The sequence below is a fragment of the Candoia aspera genome, chromosome 7 (genome assembly GCF_035149785.1).
Source record: "Candoia aspera isolate rCanAsp1 chromosome 7, rCanAsp1.hap2, whole genome shotgun sequence".
NCBI classification, from domain to species: domain Eukaryota; kingdom Metazoa; phylum Chordata; class Lepidosauria; order Squamata; family Boidae; genus Candoia; species Candoia aspera.
This window is the reverse complement of record NC_086159.1, coordinates 7,525,193-7,546,845: the sequence shown is the minus strand read 5'-3', so window position 1 is coordinate 7,546,845 and position 21,653 is coordinate 7,525,193. Positions and strand designations below refer to the sequence as shown.

Sequence of the window (21,653 nt, the reverse complement as noted above, 5' to 3'; positions counted from 1 at the left end):
TCTCTCTGTTGTACAACATGTGGAAGCGAGGGAAACACGCTTATTCTAAGATGGTGGTTGGTGTTCAGTTTGGTCTGAGAGCACACAGAGAATTTAAGAGGATAAAGACATTTGCATAGGTGGACACTAAAGACCCATAAATCCACAGTCCCAGGATGTACACTATTGTCCCAGTGGGAGATTTGTGTGGACCCAAAGGCATTGCTGCAAATAAATACACTGTTCAGGCTGATGCCTTCTATTCCATCATCATCATCTTCTTCTTCATCTTCATCATCATCGTTGTGGTCATCATCATGAACTCTGAAAAGGTCAGTTGGGGCACAGACTCCATGGGCACAAAGAAAGGCGTTTGGGACACCCTACTCCCCCATGGAACCACCTTTTCTACCTTTGTTTTATGTTACAGCAAAAGTGAACTTTGGAGTTGTGTTCTGCCAGCATCCACTAAGCTTGTGGGAGAAGGGGCTTGTGAGGTTAAACTCACCATATGGCGAGGACAGGATTTTAGCTTGGCATTAGAATCCAGGCAGCCAGTTGAGAATGTTGGAAGGCTTCCTGATTCAGACAGCAGACACGGTCTCCAAGGGCCTCAGAGTATCCCCTTGACCACTGAATGTACTTAAAATATTTCTATCACTGCTTGAAAAAACAAGGCAGACGTTCAAACCAAAAATCCATAAACTCCTTTCAGAAGCAGAAGTCTGGGTGGTCCTTTAGAGCTACTGCAACTTTCCAGTTGTCATGGACAGGGCCAAAGGTCCATATGGAATAACGCTGGCATCCTACCAAGGCCCCCTAACAGCTGGGCCTTTGCCCTTCCTCGTTCATGTCTGCCACCAGAGCAGATGGCTGATCTTCTTCTACATCACTTCCAGGCAGAACTGGATTTCTCAGAGTAAGCGTTTAAATTCTGTCTTGCTCTTGTTCATTATTTTTCCCGTGCTAATGACAGTCAAGTTACTGTCCTGTGAAAAAATCCATTTAGCTTTCGCAATGCAGGCTGCAAAGCGGGAAATGAAGGGCACCAGGGAAGCCTAGGCTGGCACCAGGCGAACACGGGCACAGCCATCGACAAAGCGCTCATCCATTACCCAATCAGCAGCATTTCCAGGCCCAGTGGGGTTCAAATGAGGTCCTGCTGGGAAACAGAAATTAACTTGGAATGGAGGTAATCCATCTTCAGATGCTACTCATCTTTCTGAAGCGTTTCTTGGCAATAAAGGGGAACAATCCAGCAGCAACCAAGCCTCATAAAAGAAGACACAACTGGGAAGTTTGATGGTGATCACAATCAGTGCCCTCCATCATTCTTCAGTTTTCTACACTCAGCTTATAACACATATCTGTGTGAAAGGTGCAAGCACACTCAGCAAGTTTGACTAGGCCAACTGACAAGCTGTTAGCCAACCGTGGCTGATTTTGAAAAAACTAACCAGGGTTGAGCCCACAGGGGATGTGGAGGCGCAGTGGCTTAATGATGCTGGAGCTTGCAGCCAGAAATGGTCGACACTCCAGCGCTCCGAGCCCAGCTCCGCGTGATGGAAGTGGGCTCCCGTCATTTCGTCCCTAGCTCCTGCCCACCTAGCAGTTCGAAAACACAGCAACTGCGAGTAGATAAATAGGTACACCCATTTCGGTGGGGGGAAATGCTGGCAGCGCTCTGCGTGGGAGCAGGAACCGGCGCTGGATCTGCCTGGACGTGAATGGTGGAGGATCGGTGGAGAAAAAGCCCCGGATGAGCCGACTTCCCTAGGAATGCTGCTGGCCAGCTGGTGCGAAGCCAGCTCGCCCTCTTGCCGTGCACCGGTGCAACAAAGAACTAGGAACTATTGGTGCCAGGACATCTACCGTGTGTAAAAACATTGTAGACTCCCTGGCATTGTATGCCATACGCTAAATAAATAAATAAATAAATAAAAATGAGCCTAATTAATACTGGAAGGACTGCAAGCTAGTCTAGGAAGTAAGAAAAAAGAAATCCTGGAAGAAGGCAATTGTAAACCACTTCTGCAGTGTTGCCAAGAAAATTAAATAGACATATAATCCTTGGGAATTGAGCTCAATTCAGAGGAGACTTTTTTCCCGTAAGGTAGATTGTGTTCTTTCATCCTACTTAGAAACAAATTCTTGTGTTTACGTAAGCCAAATGTAAGTGAATGAGTTACCTTAGCAACCCGTCCCAAATCTGTGTCTTCCAGATGTGATTGACTGCAATTCTCATCATGTTGTCAACATGATCGCTGGACATTCTCAAAGTGGAAGGGAACCTGGTCCCCTGGGGAAAGCTGTCCCATGGGGTAAGTAATCTTCAGGTAACCTTTGCTGTTATGCATGAGAACCAACTTTGTAACGTTCTGGCAGGGGAGCAAGTAAGTCATGGAGAACACAGAACATCTTCTACACCCCTCTGCCCCATTGTTAGAGCCTGCCAAATGCTTCTGAGGAATGTGCAAGGGATGGCAGACATGTGTTTGGCACCCCAAAATGGACCTAGAAGGTGATCATCTGTGGCATCTGCAGCCAATTCAGAATCTACAGTAGCTACAATGACCAGGAGCCTTCCAATGAAAGGAATCTTATTTAAAACTTCTTGTATGAAATAGACCAAGTTTCCAAATTATATATTTAAAGGCTCTTCTTTGTCCATCTGGTTGACCTTTTCTGGACTTCTGTCTCAATCAGTTATTAAGGTCAGATTGTATTGGCCAGATATTATTTCACCATCACCCCCTTCCCCAAATGTCACCTATGCTTGGACAGCTGGCAAATGGGGAAGCTAGCTAAATAATGACCAATCAAGTGGGCTGGAGTTGTTTTTCTAAAATATACCAGTTGTTCTACAGCTAAAAATGCTTTTTGGCCTTTTCAACATGATTGCACGGGACAATATTTGGAGTACAAACTGTGGTATTTGGAAATCTTTTGTTTCATTTCTCAGAAACCACCAAAATGAGTTATAAGTCCTTGTTAATATGTGAGGATGGAATTAAGCCATGCTGGACATGCTGATGGGAAATCTCACTGTCCAAGTCTCTTGCCATAAATGAGGATCAAGTTTGATGCTGACCACCAGAAGCCTCCCTGCTGGAAGCAAAATAAATTCCATGCTGTGCCCCAAGTACAAGAAGGGTAGGGCCTATCTAATGAATTCCCACATTATTCAGCTCTTAAGCTGTAATTAAATTAGTAAAGTGGGATGCCCTTTCTCGTCCTTTTACCGAGAAGCCTGCCAATTTTTCACCAACTTTTTCCTGCAATGCACCCTGGGCAGCATTGCACTTGACCAGATCACTATCTCCTTAGAATCCAGAAAGTTCTTGGAAAGATGAGTCTTAAAGGATAGAATTTTAGTCTGGAGCCTTGCAGAGAAGATTAATATTGGAGCCATGAAGACCTCAGGTGGCCTCAGCCCACAACCAGGATCTGGACACAGAAAGGAAGAAAGAACATTCAAAGAAGCCCAGGCCACAAGAAACACTAGACATTGTGAGGCACTACAAAGTTATTATGATGCACCCCAGTCAGGACTTATCAATCTTTGTATCAAAGGAATTCTGTTTGCTGCCTAGTTTAGGCTACACATCTAATTGTCAATCTGCACAGCCTCTGTTCCTCAGTCACTGCTACCCTTCTTAAGCTTGGTGGACAAAGTAGGGCCTTCACAGTCAGTGTTCTGGACATTTAAAAAGGCTCCCCACTCTCTATTTTTCCTACATGTCTGAAGTATATTTTATCTCATAAATTGAAGGAGACCACTTAGAAGGCTACCCAAGTTTAAATTTGAGCAAGAACTTAAACTAAGTCCCTGAATCCATTTCAGATGCTAGGACTGCATTCAGAAAAATGGAATTATTATGATGAAGAACTTCTAGACTTAACCTAGCAATATTTTGAGTTTCTGAAATTTTGGAGATGATTGGAAGCCACCTTGAACTGTACTTTAAAAATAAAATATTTAAAAATAAAAGCATCATCTCAAACAACAGAGTCCTTGGCAACCTGATTAGCAGAACATCATCTAAGCCCTCTGTTGTATCCTATTTTTATTTAAATTCTACTTAATATTTTTAAATTGACATATAGAGACTGTATTCTGATAACAGACACTTAACCTGGTTATTGAATTAAGCTCTTTTCTAGATTTGCAGAATATACTGAACAATCAATTAAACCAAGGAGCTGGGTTTGCACAACACGCCAAGCCATTAAAAACAACAACATTAACAACCCAAAGCTAAAACTAACAAAGCTTAGTATCTTCGGCCCACGCAGCTGCTCTGTGTTGTGTGTTCATATAATACAGCCATATTTAAATGTTATGCAAGTTAATGTATTTTACCTTCTTTTTCCATTATGAATCTCTTTTGGGGAGGAGGGACAGGGACATAAATGCAATTACATAACTGCATATTTGCAGCCTAAGCTAATTAATCAGCTGTAGCTATGGATGACTAATCTACTCTTAAAATCCATTTAGCCTTCATGTGTGACTGCATGAGCTCCAACTTCACTGATCAGGTCATCTCTATGGTGCTGCCCCTAAACAAGGTTATTTCCCACCATAATAAACAAGAGACAGTGGATGTAATGGTTCTTTCAAACTGATTAGTAGATAATGTCCCCTCATTGTGTTAAAAATGAATATTTGGGTCACAGTTCTTGCAAACTTCAGCCTACCTTTTAATCTTTTATATCTGGCAAAATCTTTTCCTTCAACACTCACTGCCCTTTAATTCTTCCTACACTGACTGCTGCCTTGCTGTGGTGTGATGGGAAAGGGAAGTCTCTTCCGAAGATAACTTCACCACCTTTTATTTTGAGAAGCAATTTATCTTGCTTTTGTCTCTACAGGAGCTGGCTGTCACATTTCACATTATCTTTTTTTTTAAAAATCCAGGTACAATTAAATGTGTTAAAAGCAGGGAGGAACTTGGAAATCAAAAGCTAACCAGAAGCAGATATTTTACATCTTGCTGAGTTTAGCAGAAGGCCTTCTATATACTTTCTATGCCTCAGTTTGGCATGTTTTTTTAGTAGAAGGGTGGGATAAAAATGTTTTAAACAAAATATTTAAATTACGTGGGAGACAATTTAAGCAGTCTCTTGTTCCTTGCAGAATTCTGATTGTATCAGGTAGGATTTATAGGTGTGTTATTTCAGAGACCCCAGAGTTGGAAGGGACGAGTTAGGTCATCAAGATCAACCACTGCTCAGAGTAGGAATCTAACTGAAATCATCCCTGACAAATGGCTATCCAGCCTCCACTTAAATACCTCTGATGCAGGGGAATTCAGCTTTGTTTTTCCTATTATTTTCTATCACTGCCTGAATCTGTTTGATTGAGGCAGTATACAGCTATACTCTAATTAATTAATCAACTTGGAAACTAACTTCTGGTCAATTCATCAGTGCCCTATACTCTGGAATAAGAGTGAACAAGATCTGTGACATCCTTTAGGTGTTTCAAAAGAGCTATCAGCCATCTCAAAGTTAAACATGCCCACCTTTCTTCACAGGACTTAAGTTTTTAGTCCACTAATTGAGGCATATTTATGGGAGAGAGCATTTTATACTGTAGTTTGCATCTTATTTTGTATGGATATATGGATGGACAGGCGCACACAGACAGACAGTTTGTGTAGGGGAAGATGTTTGAAGTTAATGCTGATATGGTCCTTCTTCTTGCTCTCCTCTTCTCTCTCAAGACTTATCTGACCTTAACGTATCCTTTTCGGAAGGTTTGTATCTAGTCCTGGGCAAAGGAGGCAGAAACGGAATATTACACACGTGATCTTAGATGTTATACTGAAGATCTGCAGAACACTGGGGCTCTGCTCTGCTCTGCCCACCTTGTGAGTGACTATCCAGCTACATGACGACGACACGTCTGTGTCACTTTCAATGAACAACTGTCACTATATCCTTATGAGTTCTGATGAATCATAACAGATCCTCCTTGCATGGCTGGGAGAGGACCAGTTATATAATCATTCCCAATTTCTTCTGCAAACTATATGCACTGTTTTTCAGAGTATCTGTGGACAATGAGGCAGGATGATGATTATCAGCTACGATTATATGCAATGAAATGTAACAGGAATTAGCAATGTTGATCTGGAAGTTACATTCATGGAAATGTTGGAGGAGACATCCCGAGGTACACCAGGTCAAGTACTTGTAATTAGTTTCAGTTGTCATGGCCCGACGATGAGAAAAGACACTTCTATCAGCTTGTCCTACCGTAGTCTATCCCACCATCTAAGGACAAAGGCTGCTAACAAAAGGTTAAGCCTCTAGGTTCTAGAAACCAGAGGTACTTGACAGAGGTCACTAATAGTTCTGACTGTATTTGATACCAAGCAGAGGTGCAGCTAGTTGAAGCTGCTCTTTTGTTCTCGGAATTTCAGTTTCGGACAACCTGGCTTTCCCGTGCGTTGGAACAGGCAGTCAAAGACATTCATCTTCTCTGCTGTTTCCCAACGTAAAGGCTCTTAGAGGAGAACTAGGGGATCAAAGCAGCCATGGAAACCTGGATGAAGAGGTAAGAATGAAGATTTATGAGCACAATATTTGCCTGATGAAAACAAACCTCTCCATGCCGTTAGGCTAATTAAAATAATCCATCATAGAACGTGTATCTGAGGCCAGGTCAGAAAAGCTGGGTACGAAACAAGGGTCAAGAGGTGCTGAAGATGTTGATGAAACATTTGTGTGTGTACGGTATGCAGGTGTGCGTACCTCAACGTGTGCATCTCTCAGGTCAGGAGGATGTTTCTAGTGACTATTCAAGTGAATTCTGTTCTGCGCTGGTGCCTGCTGTAACTCTAGGCAGCTTCAGCTAAGTATACTTTCCAAATCACAGGAAGCAACTGTGGTATTTTGCTGTTTCTGCATTAGTTGACCCCTCCATGAATTCGAGGTCGAGTTCCGACCACCCCATTTTAAGATGGATTTAGAAGAACTGACGGCAGATTTGAATAAGGCGAATAAGCCGGATAAGGTATATTCAGCTGATTTCTTGATGGAAGAAAGTATAGAATTATATTGTGGAGATTATGGCCATGATCCAAGATGATCACTCATGTCCAGGTGAAAAAAAATCACACCTGGAACAAGGGAAAGGTACATTTGAGTTGGTGGTTTCCCTGGTTGTGGAAATCTGTATCTAAAAAAGCTCTTTTGATACGGCTACATGAGTGTCTCTCTGGTCTCATTCAACTTAAAAGCTTGGACATCATAAAATCTGAAGAACTGAGCTTCAGAAGAAGTGACTGAATTGTGGGAAATTATTTTTTTTGTACATTAGAGGTAATTATTTTTCACGATTCTAATTGTGTCTGTGGGGGGTTAAATTCATGTTGTTAGCTGCTCTAGGGATCCAGACAAAGACTAATATGGGAAAATGTAATCCCCCCCACAATTAAATATTTCTCAATTAGCCTCAGCTTTATCTTTTGTTATCTCTGGGGTTGAATCCAGGCTAAAAGTGCTGGTGAAACAAGCTGTTGGTATCCCACTTCAGCTATTAATAATGGAAAGAATGAGTGTATGTGTCTGTAGGTGCTCACTTCTGTATGTGCAAATATTCCAATATTTTCCCTTCTGCGAAAACAGAACGTTCCTACATTGCTGCAGAGCATTATTTATTGATCAGCATTTTCATGTCTCAAAGGTCAGGCTCCCCCTTGAGAAGCGAAGAAGGCGCATGCTTGATCAGTTACAGCAGCAGCCTAATAGTTTCTGATTATAGTTGCAAATGGACCAGAAAGAAAACTCGTTTGTTTATGGTGCTCAACAACAAAATTCGCTTGGCAGCAATCAGTGGCCGTTTGAATGTCACTCGTCACCGACATCCATCTGATTAATGTACAGGAATTTGACAAGATGGGAACAGTATGCCTTCACAGCTGGTAGCGATGTTTGTCTGGATGAGCCACAAGTGATCTTCCCCCAGCAGAAAGACAGGATGCCAACTGTAGCAATGGCCTCATTATCTCCTGTAAGTCATTACGATAGAGGCAGCTGCATGGGCAGCCTTCAGAAGGTCCACTGTCTTGATTCCACCATCAAAACCGCTTACATTTTATCATGAGCGACCATTTTAAAAGGAAGGCTGTTCCCAAGGAGGCCTGGAAGGAAATCTATGTTTAACCAGTCCTGGGATGGCCAAGAGCTGCATCAAAACCCAGGCTGAGATGGGAGAAAAAACTGCAAAGCACTTCCTATTTCAAAAAAATGGGACCATCCAGAGACACAGTAATGACAGATGATATTAATTCATCCAAAGCATGCTGTGCCAGAGCAACTTTCCCATTCCTGTTGGTCTCTACGTCTGAAGGACCTTAATTCTGACATCTCCCAGCCAAGCTTGGCCTTTGCAAAAGTCCTACATACCAGGAAAGTGCTGCTTGGGAAAAGCTGCACAAAAGCCTATACTGGGTTGTTATCTGGATGATCCTGGTTTATCTACCGATTTCTTGAGATAGTTGTGAGCTAGATTGAATGTCAGCTCTCAATACTGTGCAGCAGAACACAGCATCAGGAGGTTCACATTCTCTTGAACCACTGATTGGCTGCATTCACTCAACATCCCAACCAGGCCAATAGAAGACCTAACGGCTCCATTCACACAACTTATTAAGCTTAGTCGGTTTTGTGTTTTGCTGATTCACATGTCTTTGTTTAGACTTTGAGCCATGCATTCTGCGAATCCAGGAACATGACTTTTGAAGAAACCAGTGACGGCCAGCTATTATTTGCTATTTTAAATGTTTTTAGTTCACTTTTTAGAGGAATGACCTGCCCAAGGTGGCTTCCACAGAACATTTTAGATAAGTAAATAAATAATAAAGTATTAATAAAGCCAGCATGAAGACCAACAGAATACAGTGGCTAAAACGTTCTTCCCAAATGCTCACCCACTAGATCCAGCTGGATCATTAGGTAAAATAGCCACTTTGAGGTATGGATAAAGACAGCTAGAAGTCATTATGGTGATTGAGCCTAGACCACGCTAGCACATGAACAGCCTCCACACAGGTTGAACCCTACCGTGATGGAACGCATTTCTAATCACTGTATTCTTCTAAGCTTCTAATCACTGTATCCATCTAAGCTCCTCCAGTTAGCGCAGAGTCCAAAGAGTGCAGTTTTTATTTGCAATGGGGGCAGTCCTGCTTAACACCAAAGGTAAATCTCCTTCTAAAATCCTGGATTTCCTTCCCCAGGGCCCCCGGCCCCAGCCTTTTATCTTTTTCTGGAATGTCTACTAAGAAATGAATGTGAACATTTGTTCACTGGCTCACGGTGGTCACAGGGCAAAATGAATGGAAAGTCCAGTCCCTTCCTGTAGCTTGGTCTGGAGAAAGCTGAGAAGTGGAATGTAGTTTCCAGATGGTTGAGATGAGAAAGGGATACCATAAGGAGCAGAATAGGGAGAGAGTAGGATGTCCTCATTGAAAAAAGAAAGGCATTAAAATGTAGTCTAGGTTTTTAATCTATAAATATGTCCCCCCCTCCTCCAAGGGGTTCTTGAGGCTGCAGTGAAGTGCCTGAGGGCTGGAAATGGTGGGATCTGCAAGTGGTTGATGGCCAACCCTGCTTTAAATGGACATTGGATAACATCAACAATCCTGTCTCAACTAAACTATCCACAGATCTAATCTGCAGATTTTATAATTATATAACTACTGGAAGCTTGGTACATCTACTTAACTTGGCAAAAAAAAAGTGTTAGCATTATTTAATGGTCTATTGCTGAATTTCATCAGTGCAGTCTTGAGCTGGGGCCTTTACAGACTGCTGTTGAGGGGCCTGGGGGAAGAATTGGTATCTGTACCACCACATGAACTGAAATATGATCTGGCAACCAGGCCTGTACCTATTGTGTCTTCAGCTTTATATTGAGTAGATGCAAAGGAGGATGCTTCGGCTCTTTTCTCTGCAGTATCCTTACCCTGAAGACTAAAGGTGGGAAGAAATATTCCCAACACCGATATTACCTGCAAGAGAGGCCTTTGTACTCCCAACATTTTCATGGTATCTGCATTGGCAAGAATCTTCAGGGGGTCGGTAATCTTGGTGACTCCTTCAATTTCTTTGTTAATTTCTCCCAATACTTGGTTAAGAAAGATGTTCTTAATGTACATGGTGAGGAACTCCCGAAGTGGGCACTGCTTAGTGGGACTTAGTCCCAAAGCATGTTCAATCTCTTGAATAAACCTGAAATACATTAAAACAGGGGAAGACACATCATTACGATAGTAGTGAATTCAACTGGAATGTCATTGAAGCCAGTGAGTTTCGCCATTTTAATAAAGTATGACAACAGAGGGAATCTAAGGTATTTGCCCAATCTTGTCCTGTTTTTCAGAAATGAGTTTTCCCTAGCATTAATAGCAAATCTTCTAGATGGCAATGGTTCAATTCAAATAATAGACCCCCATTATTTAAGGCACCTTGACCTCTTAGGAATCCCACTCAAAGCAGTTCAAAGTTTCAGAGCGTCTCCTATGTTTCAAAATGGGATTCTGCCGATCATGCTTTTACCAGTTTGAGCTGCATTGACTCCAGCATGCAATAATCTCAGAGACCTTAACCTTTCCACTAACCATCTTAAATTGGCGGAGTTCATTACTTCCTTGTCTGCATTAAAACAAAACAAAACACGCAAATCAGTCTAGGCAGGCAAACAGCCTAGACATATGAGGGGAGAGATGCCTATCCCCTTTCCCATCTGATAGCTTTTCTCTTCACTGTCCTCCCCAATCTGTTCTTTCACCTGCAAAGGATAAAATATGCAGAAAAAAAAATTCTCTCCTCCACCGTGAAAAACCAGAGCCATCCATTTTGAGCTGAGAAACTGAAAGAACCAAACTCCCTTCCTCTGTTTAGCCTCAGTCTACCCCCAAGCTGCTTCTGATTACAAAAAGCAAAAGGCAAAACAAAAGAAATGCAGAACTCTGCATAACGTCACTTGAATTTCAGCTCCCAGGTCTGGGCAAAGTGTTTTTGCATCACTGAATGCCATTTAACCTAGCCTGGAACCTGCGATTACCTGTTTGCATATGTTGACTCTGGGGAGGGAGCACCACACAGAACTAGAAGGGCATCTGAGCAACCCACCCTGCCTTTGAAGCAAGAATACAAAACTAAGATGCTCTGCTTCAACAGACAGCCGATGCCCCACATATGATCCAAGGGGTCCAGAGGAAACCCAGCTGGGGCAAGGAATCTGTTTTCAACTACTCCATCAAAAACATTCTGATTTAGAAGAGAACTTTAATTTACAAGAGAACCAGACTTTACACTTCCCAGCCCAAAGGAAACCACCTCACAATTGGCAGATCAAGGTAAAAGGGGGCTTTGGGGTGTATTTTTTTCACTGAACAAGAGCAAATTATGGGGCAAGTCAAGGGTGGAAAATTCCCTTAATGCATAGTGATTCCACTTCTTTAGCATAACACCACAGTGCTGCATCTTGTAAAATGCGAAGGATGTTTCTGCAAATCAAATGCAGGGCCGGGTACATCTCTGGGTTGCTGGAGCGTGGCCGCCAATGATGGGGAGGAGGAGGGGAGGGAAGAGCGGGACTCCCAAGCCTCCGAAAGCTAGAGAAGGGAAGTTGGCCATGCGGTCACGAAAGGTCTGAACAGAAGGAAAAGGTCTGGGTGGGAGCTAAAAAAACGTGGGGCAGTGCTGAAGCTTTCACCTCCTCACTACATTCAAAAGCAGGCATTTGTTGCACAGCACATACATTTAACTTGTTTTATCTTTCTAGGAAAGCATTCAGTGTGATTTGTGACTACAATTAAAGCAATCCCACAAGACAGAAAAGCACTCTAAGTAAACTGCTGTCTCCTTTACGTTTTGTACAAATGACACCTTCACTTATGTCTGTGTGCGCATGTACACAGACACCGACTCATACAGAAAAACCACCGTCTCCTGAAACGTAAGCCGTTTTAACTCCCGGCCAACGTGGCCATCGGCCACGGTTCAGATTCCTGGTTAGTTTACGGAACATGCAGCATCTTCATACTAAAACTAAAAATCCTCGCCCATAAACTGGGCTTGTCCAGTTCATACGGACATTTTTTATTAAAGAACAGAATATGATCCTTTCCAACAAAGTGTCTCTATAGTTAGGCAAAAATACTTTCAGAAACCAAAACTGGATGGAAAATAATTTCTGAATAAGCTGTGAGACTCTTCTTCCTCTTTGGAATTAATCATTCAAGAGAGAAATGAGTTAACCAAGGTCCCATTCATACAACCAGTTCTCATGGGCATCCACAGGAAAGAAAGCTGGGCATATGTTGAAACGTGTCACAATGTGAACCATGTGACTTGTGAATGTAGGTGTTATGACACCAGTACAAAAAATGATCTGTTGTTATTTTCATGTCGTTGCGTACTATGAATATGGAACGTACCCAACAGAGACACATTTTAATCTGTTTGATCTCATATACCATAATAGCACTAATATGGTAGATAAACTCACTGAGCCAAGATAAGCAAGCACTGAGCATAGGGCTGAAGCATCTTGGATGTCCTTGGCTGTATTTTCCTTTTTTTTAAAAGAAAAAAAAAGTTTTATTGAAAGTTTTAAAAATAACAAAAGATAATACAAACCAAATTCAGAAGAGAGAAAATGAAAAGAAGAAGAATAGAAAGTGCAAGGAAAGAAAGAAAAGAGAGAAAGAGACTAAAGAAAATGGAAAAGAGAAATAGTTAAAGAAGTGACTTTTGATTTTCATCATAAGTTCAGGCAAACTTAACATTTCTTCCCCCCTTATAAGGTTGTGTGCATATATCTCTTCTCTTGGCTGTATTGTCCCAGGGTGCCAACTTAAGGCCAAGGGAGACATGAGACTTTTGAATGGCATATGTGGGGCTGCAGAAAATTAGCAGGGCTAGGATAGTGAACTAGGAGGACAGAGTGAAGTGCTGAAGGCCAAACCTAAGAATTTGGGGGATAGTCAAGAAGCCCAAGGCTCCAGGTTCTTTTCTTTCAGACCAGAAAAACTCATGTCCAGCTTCTGAGCTGATTTATGCACCTAGCAAGCCAGACTTCGTCTTTTTATGGAAACCATGCACTCATGCTTCCCTTGTCTTTAAAATTATCAGTTCATGAGCCTGATGATCAGCTGGAACCAAGGCCAACATTGATTGAAGCATTTTAGGAAGGCTGCATCTCATCCAAGAAGCATCAAGTGCTAATGGTTCTCTTTGCGTCTAACCAGCTGACTTTCCCTGTTACCAAAAATACAGCGGTCAATTTTAAGTGGGCAAAGTTGCACTTGACAACATGATTGAGCTGATAAAAGCTCCTTTCTCCTTGCATCAGATCCTGAAGCCTCCCTAACCCCCTCACCTCCCCCCATCTTTTGCTCTAAAGAAATCAGGGCTATCCTTTCTGGCCTGCAAAAACCCAGAAGTCCACTAGATGCCACCAAAGAGACACAAACACTTTCTATTCTTTGCTGCCCTCTAGCAGCTCTTTGGAATTTTGTAGCTCAGGTATGACAGCTCTCCAGAAATCTTATTATGATAAAAGCATCAGAAGATGCTAAGGATCAAATCCACACAGGAGAAGTCAAAGAACATAAAACATCCACTTTACTGGATGCACAAGTCACAGTCATTGAGAAGCGATTAAAGGAAAAACACACAGCATTTGCAGAGGAAAACCTGACACTTGGGAATTGGGTTGCAGTATTATCACTTATTACAGAACAGATACTACACTTAAGAATAGGTTGCTGACAAATGTTTCACTACATAAAGCACTTTACTGCATGCACAGATTCAGTCTCCCTTGAGTGCCTGCAAACGTCTTGGTCTCATCCTCCCTTTTAGCATTGCTTAATCTATTATGCTGCCAATTGTTTCAAGCACAGTCCACCCAAACAAAGCTCCAATGCCCCAAGTCCAACCCTGTGCCCAAAGACTGAGCCATCGTACGAACCCCTTTGTTTGGCCAACTGATCTAAGTAGGCATACAGGAGCTGAAAAAGCAAAGAAATCGACCCTGGAAGCTTCTGGTTTCGTCTGACAGGCCCTCCTGGACAAGACTATCAGGAAGCAGTGACAGATGACATCTAACTAAAAGGGACTTCTGTTCCACCACTGAACCACGACAGCTTTATCTAAACTGTTCTCCAAGGTGCTCAGATAGTTGGGGTCACACACACCCAGCTAAAAGGTTATGTCACCCCTAAACTGAGCTGGTGACCACAGGTTCATGTATTTTTTTGGGAAACAATATGGAAGTGTTGGAACTCTAGTCCTGATCTTTTGAGATGGCTCACACTAGCCTTTAGCTTTGGGATTTTCTGGTGGTCTCCCATCTAAGTACTAACCGGAGCCTTGGGAAGGGGCAGCATACTAAGGAAGGAAGGAAACAGTGTCTTTGGGACTCTGTCCCCAAAGTATCTTCAGAGTCCGCTATTCTAGGTCAAGTGAATGGCAAGTAAACTCTAGCGCTTTAGATCACAAAAGTTCTTCAAAATACAAACTGTTGTCATATAATTTCAAAGTTGGCAAGAAGCACAACAAGAAAAAGCATCACCTCAACATGGAGCCAGACAAACGTCAAATGTACCAAACCAATGCTATGCCAACTTGGAATATGCAGTGCTCCTGTCCTCAGATATTCTCCAGAAGAGAGTCCCTGCAAATCTGCTCCAAATTTCTAAGTTGTGACCTACAGTGATCGAGCAGCCCCTTCCTGACTGAAGAGATTACAGTCTGAATGTCAGGTACGGAAGGTAGACAGAAGAAGGAACAGAACAGTGAAGAAGTGCTTCGGAGAACACATGCCTCCAAGTGACCAATGAGTTACATTATTTAACTGAGGGACCCAAAGTCTGTTGTCCTCAAGAGCGTTGGGCCCATATCTCAGATTCCAGGACTCCTTCTCTCCACGGTCAGCATTGATCATGGGGCCTTCAAACTATGTTCTCCAAGAGTAAAAAGAAACCCCAAGAGGCTCCAAGCAAATATGTATGAAAAACTCCATTTTAATGCATTGGATTCAACCATTCTGTAATGGTCCCATTTTTACACAATCAGCATTATATTACAGAGCATTATAAAAACAGGCGTTCCACTGGTGTCTTCAAAAGAGCAGTTGTCATGCATCCAAAATGGCTCAGGAACATCTACACGGTAAATATCTCCATGGTTGCCCGTGCAAGCCTCCAATGTCAGATGCGATCAGATCAACTCAATTACCGCTTTCCGTTCCCTTGCCTGCTGCTCCCCCAGCTCCCCCCATGCCCCCCTCCTCTAATCAGTTAACAAACAGTCTTATAACGGACTGTGTGTCTGTCAATCCAATTATTTCCTATCCGGGATGTGCTGACACTCCATTAAATGGAGCAAACAGATGGCCAGTTCTTTCATGATCATTCAGCTGACTGATTAGCTGCTCAGGCACAGTACAGGGGTGCAGAAATTGATGCAATCGGGTGTTAGGTATCTGAAAGCTCCAGAGGGCAAATGCCAGACCCGTGCAGTAACTCTGTCCAGCATACCAGCAGGGTTAAGGTTGGGAGCTAACACCTGCTGAGCTCTCTGCTCAACCCAAACCTATGCAACTGAGGCTGAAGAATGAAGATCGCTGTTTGCTTTGGCAACTGACAGCTTATTAGCATAAATTAGAACACAGTAAGTGAACAGAGAAGTATGGTGTCCGGTGCACTTCCTAAGATGCAGCCAGTCTCCAGCCTGTACCTTTCTCTTTCATGTAATAGTGATTTTAGGTAGAATCAACCATTCTAAAAGCATTAGACCTTGAACGGGAAAGAGGTGCAATGTTTTCAAGGCCACAGAGAGGTCCTGTTCCTACAACACGCTCAACTGCATCAGTGAGAGAGATTAGCGTGTCATGGGAACATCAACGGCTCAACTGACCCAATCAGCTAGATTTATTCTTAATCGATCTCTTTGGGAGTTAAATTAGCCAACTATTTCCTTCCCACCATGTATCACAGGTTGCTTATTGGAAGGCTAACCATGCCTTCCAGCATTCACGAACAAGTTAATGTTCTAGAGAAGCCCCATGAGGACAGGAAGAGGAAAAGGATACAGAACTGGTGGTGTGTATGTATGATCTTCCTCACCTATGTCACTGTGAATTTAAATTTCTCTCTCTCTCTGAAAACCAGAGAAACCAACCACCCTCCGTGGTGGCAAGGGATTGTAAGCATATGGACACTGAATGACATCAAGTCATCCATGATCACATGCTCAGTCCAATGGCTCAACCATTTCTGTTACAGTTAAAGGACCTTACAACTTCTACTTCCTTTGCCCCATGGCACACTTAAAGGTGGTTCTACTTGTAGGCTCTTCAGTCTGAGAAGATGTAATTGGAGACCATGTCAAAGTCCAGAGACTTCTGCCCACAATCAAGTGAAAGGAAGTTTAGCCCTATTTAGACTCTCTTGCCCAATTTGGCAATACCAAAGTTAAGGAGCAGAGAACAACACGTAAGAGGATTGCAGTAATCTCCTTCCATGTCCAAATTGAGTGTGAAGGTCCATGTGGAAATTCTCATGTACTCAACTGAACATTATACTGAAGACAGTGAGTCAGGCTTCCCTATCCAGATGCCTCCAGATGTGATGCATAACAACTCCATCATCCTAGCTGGCATGGACATACTGCATTTAGTAGTCTGATATAAGGTTAGAGTACTATCACTAAAGACAAATCACGATGGTGTGCATTGCCACACAACCACAAGAAGTCAAACCCAACCTGTGGCATCTAACACTAATATGAAAACAACAAAATTATTAAAGTTGTTATTTTGGCAGATGCAAAAGACATTGGAACTTGGAAGGAACAAAAGTCCTAAGAAGAACTGAAGAGCAACAGACTACAGATCAGATTCACTTCCTAAACTCAAGTGCCCATGAGACACTTCTCCTACCTTCTGCACAACTACATTTCTATCATAAGACAAACAGGCATTTAGGGGAAAAGTTGAATGTGCAACAGGAGCTGGGAAAAGCCTTTACACCATGCCTTCACTATGTTAAAACCTATCCAGGTTCTAATCCCTCCCCTTGCTCACTTCGGAAAGGACCGTGGGAATTTATTTAAGTAAATTGTGCCATCAGGGTGCATGAGTCAGAGAACTAGAAATTTGAACAGTTAGCCTAAACAGGAGCTTTCCAGCTTAACTTGGAAGCTGGGCTGCAATTCGACTGAAAAGGGGGGGAAAAGTGTCACTAGGGGGCATCTTCTTTTTGCTTAGGAGATCACAGTGTGCATGCAAATTAGTTCAACCGCTTCTTTCCAAATCAGCTGTCGTTCAGCCCCACAGGACAAGGTGTCTGTTGCAGCTTTTTTCTATTTCAATAGAACTGTGAGAGTTGGTTCTCACACTGTCAGTCAAAAACGAAGGAAGGACAGATCTGACCACTGCAAAAACAAAGGACGGATGGGAGAGAGCCGGCCTACTCAGAAGGTTGGCTCAAGTAATCCATTAAGGAGGGTGGGACAAAAAATCTCTAAATGCAGCTAACAGCAACTAACTAAGTGGCAGAAGCCTGACAAGAGGGTATCTGGGTACCATTTACAGATGCACACGCACATGTTTATCACAGCCCTAGGGCCAGACACAATAAAACTATACAATAGTAACAATCTTACATTAATACATACATACATACACAAAAGCAATTAATATACTACAATCCAAAATTAAGAATGAAAATACTAAAATGAATTGAAATAAAATACTGTGTTAAGAAATTCTGATGCAGGGATCAGATTCTTAGGAACGGAAAACAAGAAGTCACAGCAGACATTGATTCACCACCCTTAAGAACCACTTTACGTTCAAAGCAAAGCTGTCTTTAAGCCAAGTCCCATTTGAACCTTAATCACGCTCATTATTAGGCTGGCAGGGAAAGGCAGCTCAAAAGTGCCGAGCAATATTGTGCTTTCAGGAGGGCGGGTGAACCCCACTAAGGCGAACAGCTGAGCCCACGGGGTAGTGGGGAGGAAGCACGCTTTTTCTCTTGCAAAGTTGGGCAAAAACATCATCGTTAAAGTTGACTGCAGTCTTGGGAGTGTTCACATGCTAAAGCAGGGACAGCAATTATGGCCATGGGAGAGGCTCGGCTATGTCTTCAAAATAAGGCAGAAGAAGATTACCATAGTAACAAAGAGTGTAAGTCAGGAGCCTTGCCAAATCCAGAAAGATAGTAGCCCTTGAACAGCAAGATAATGCTCTTAATATTAAGTCCAGGGATAAGCTAATTTAAGGAAATAAACAGGGGTCTATTGTTGAGGGACAGGTTAAAAAAAAAGGGGGGGGGGCAAAACTGCAATTTACACATACACATAAAATAACGCTGCCAGGAACACAGTGGACCTTTCCTCTGGTCCCACTGAGATGCAGATCCCTTCTGGGCCTGTTCCCAGACAATGGCTGTTAAACTGACCACCTGAAGCAAGGTCAGGCCTCTCCTCCAGAGAAAGAGACCCCTGCCAGGCTCCCCGGATAAGGCACCCCCATGAATTCCAGGGGGCAGCATGCGTGTTCCTCTGCCATGCGTGTTCCTCTGGACCAGTCAGTGAGGGCTCTAGGGAGCAGGCTGGCAGCAGGACCCACAGGAGGGAGAGACCCTGCTTGCTGCAGGCGAGAGCAGAAGTGGCCCAAAGGGGTGGCACCCTGGGCAGCACCCTGGAATATAAATGGAGCAAATGCTCCTCAAAATTGAAAAAAAAAACATTATTTGAAAAAATTAAAACAAGATATAATTTGCCTACAAGAGACACATATTAGAAAAAAAGGACATAAAATATTTGATTTATAAAAATTCGGGTGAAGAATTTACTTCAGCGGGAACTAAAAAAAGAAATTGAGTTGTTTTGTATATAAATCCCAAACTAAAACCAGAACTTGTATTGAATGATGACCATGGTAGATTTGTTCGGGTGGAAGTTAATTTGCATGGGACTAAGACTCTGATATTGGGAATTTATGCCCCAAATGAGGATAAAGCACTGTTCTATAAAGGACTTATGGAGAGACTAATGGGTTCCTCTTATGAAAATTGGTGTTTGATGGGGGATTGGAATGGAGTGATCTCCCCACAACTGGGTAAAACTTCTGAGAGAAATATTAAAATCACTCCAGGCAAATTACCAAAGTTTTCTTTGATTTGGTGGACAATTTAGGGGTGTGGATATATGGAAACAAAAAAATGGCAATTCAAGAGAGTACACCTACTTTTCTGAAAGACACAGATCTCTTTCAAGAATAGATATGATATGGATTTCAAAGAATTTGGCTACTAAGGTTTCTAAAGTAGAGATATTACCTTTTCAGATCATAATCCTGTGAGTTTCGTTTATAAAATTAAATCCAGTTCTTTTAGATGGAGACTAAAGGAAATGTTGTTTCAGAAAGAAGGAATAGTGGAGAATTGTAGAAAGAAGTTAAAAGAATTTTTTGAAAATAATTTAAACAAAGATACGGATTTAAGAACGGTTTGGGATGCAAGTATCAGAGGTTATTTCATACAACATAACAGTGAACTTAAAAAGAAGAAGCAAGAGAAAACACAAGCTATTTTGGGTAAGAAAAAAGAGAAAAGAATTAAAGACAATATTCCAGAGAAGGTAAGTATTTCTCAATAAATTAAGCTTTTACAACAATAGTTATCTATGTTAACAGTAAGAGAAACGGAAATAAAAATGAACTATGTAAAGCAAAAAGAACCGTTGAGTTTGCAAACAAACTAGGGAAATGGTTGGCATATAAATTACGAAAAGAAAAAGGAAAGAAAATGATATTGAAACTACAAGAGGGAGATCCTGTATTAACGGATAGCATGGCCATGCAAAAAGCATTTCATCAATATTATTCTAACATGTATAAAGCAAGTAACATCTCTCTGGATAAAACAGATGAATACCTAAGGACAGATAATTTACCGAGGATTACAGAGGAACAGAAACAGGTTATGAATGGACCTATAACAATAAGGGAAGTTTGTGAAGCCATAAAAAAGAATAAATCAGGAAAGGTGCCTGGACCACATGGATTATCAGGTTCTTGCTATAAATGTTTTGAGGTTGAACTTTTACAACCTTTACAAAATACGACGAACTCCATCTTACAGGGAGGAAAGATGCCAGAGAGTTGGAAAGAATCCAATATAGCACTAATATTATTCAAGTTTAATTACCTAATACCTGAAGAGGGACAAGATTTGACTTTGACAAGAAGCTGTAGGCCGACATCACTATTGAATAATGACTACAAGTTGTTTACAACAGTTCTGGCCGACAGACTGAAAATAATTTTGCAAGAATTTATTCATGAGGATCAATGGGGGGTTTTACCTAAAAGACAGTTAAAGGACAATCTTAGAAATGTGTTGGACATTTTGGAATATTTGGAGCTTTTCAATAATGAAAAGCTACATTGATTTTCTTAGATGCGGAGAAGGCCTTTGACAATTTGAATTGGGCTTTCCTGCTCGAAGTTTTGGACGATGTGAACTTTGGAGAGAACTTTATAAAATGGGTAAGATTGGAGTCCTTGGTGCTCTCTGAGCCTGGTGGTTTTCTTGCAGAGGTTTCATTGCCAGGCTAGGCAACATCTTCAGTGCCAAGAGGGAGGGGGCCTTGCTCTCAGTTTATATACCGCGGCTTGCCCTGCTTGTGTTGGTGGGGGTGTTGTTCTCTCCCTGGGAGTTCTTTGGGGTTATGGGTAAGATTGATTTATACTTCACAGAAAGCACAAAGAATTGTTAATGGAGATTTAACAAAGCCTTGTGAGATACAAAAAGGAACAAGGCAGGGATGCCCACTGTCTCCTCTCTTGTTTATTTTGGTTCTTGAAATACTGAACAGAGATATAAGACAAGATGAGAGGACTGTGGGAGTAAAGATTAAAGAAGAAACTTATAAGTTAAGGGCTTTTGCAGATGACTTGGTATTGGTTTTGGAAGGTCCTTGAAAAGGAATTGAAACATTAATGGGAAAACTAAAATAATTTGGTGCATTAGGTGGTTTTAAGATCAACAAACAGAAGATGAAGATATTAATAAAAACATGAACATAGAAGATCAAATAGAATTGATGAATAAAATGGGTTTTAAGGTTGAGAAGGAAGTAAAATTTCTGGGTATCACTATGACAAATATGAATTGTATGTTATTTCAAATGATTATGTTGAGACATGGAACAAAGTTAAAAAAGATATGTTAAGATGGGAGGAATTACAATTGTCATTGCTGGGGAGAATTTCTGCAATAAAATGAATGCCCCGCCTATAGTGATGTTTCTGTTCCAGACAATACCTCTCTCGATGCACCATTTAAACAGTGACAAAAAGATGTATCTGAATTTGTGTGGCAAGGGAAAAAACCACGGGTTAAATATAAGGTGCTACGAGATGCAAAGGAAAGAGGAGGATTGGGTTTACCTGATTTGGAATTATATTTTGCAGCTTGCTGTTTGGTTTGGGTGAAAGCATTGAGAGCGGCTGAGTTACCACCTTCTTGGGAAAGGCAGTTTCTACCCATTTAAAGAAGACCTCCCTGATCTCCCCCCTGATCTCCTGTCTCACAAAGTGTGTGTTTCTCCCAGAATAGCAGCAGATTTGTTAAAAT

The 21,653-nt window shown here is 41.8% G+C and overlaps 1 protein-coding gene across 1 annotated transcript in view; it reads right to left on the bottom strand.

Annotated features, from left to right (window-relative positions):
- EXOC4 (exocyst complex component 4) overlaps positions 1 to 21,653 on the bottom strand; it is a 387,317-nt gene that overhangs the window by 66,099 nt on the left and 299,565 nt on the right. Inside the window, exon 11 of the mRNA XM_063308928.1 lies at positions 10,005 to 10,224. Within this exon, the coding sequence (XP_063164998.1) occupies positions 10,005 to 10,224 (220 nt within the window). The remainder of the gene's footprint in view (positions 1 to 10,004; positions 10,225 to 21,653) is intronic.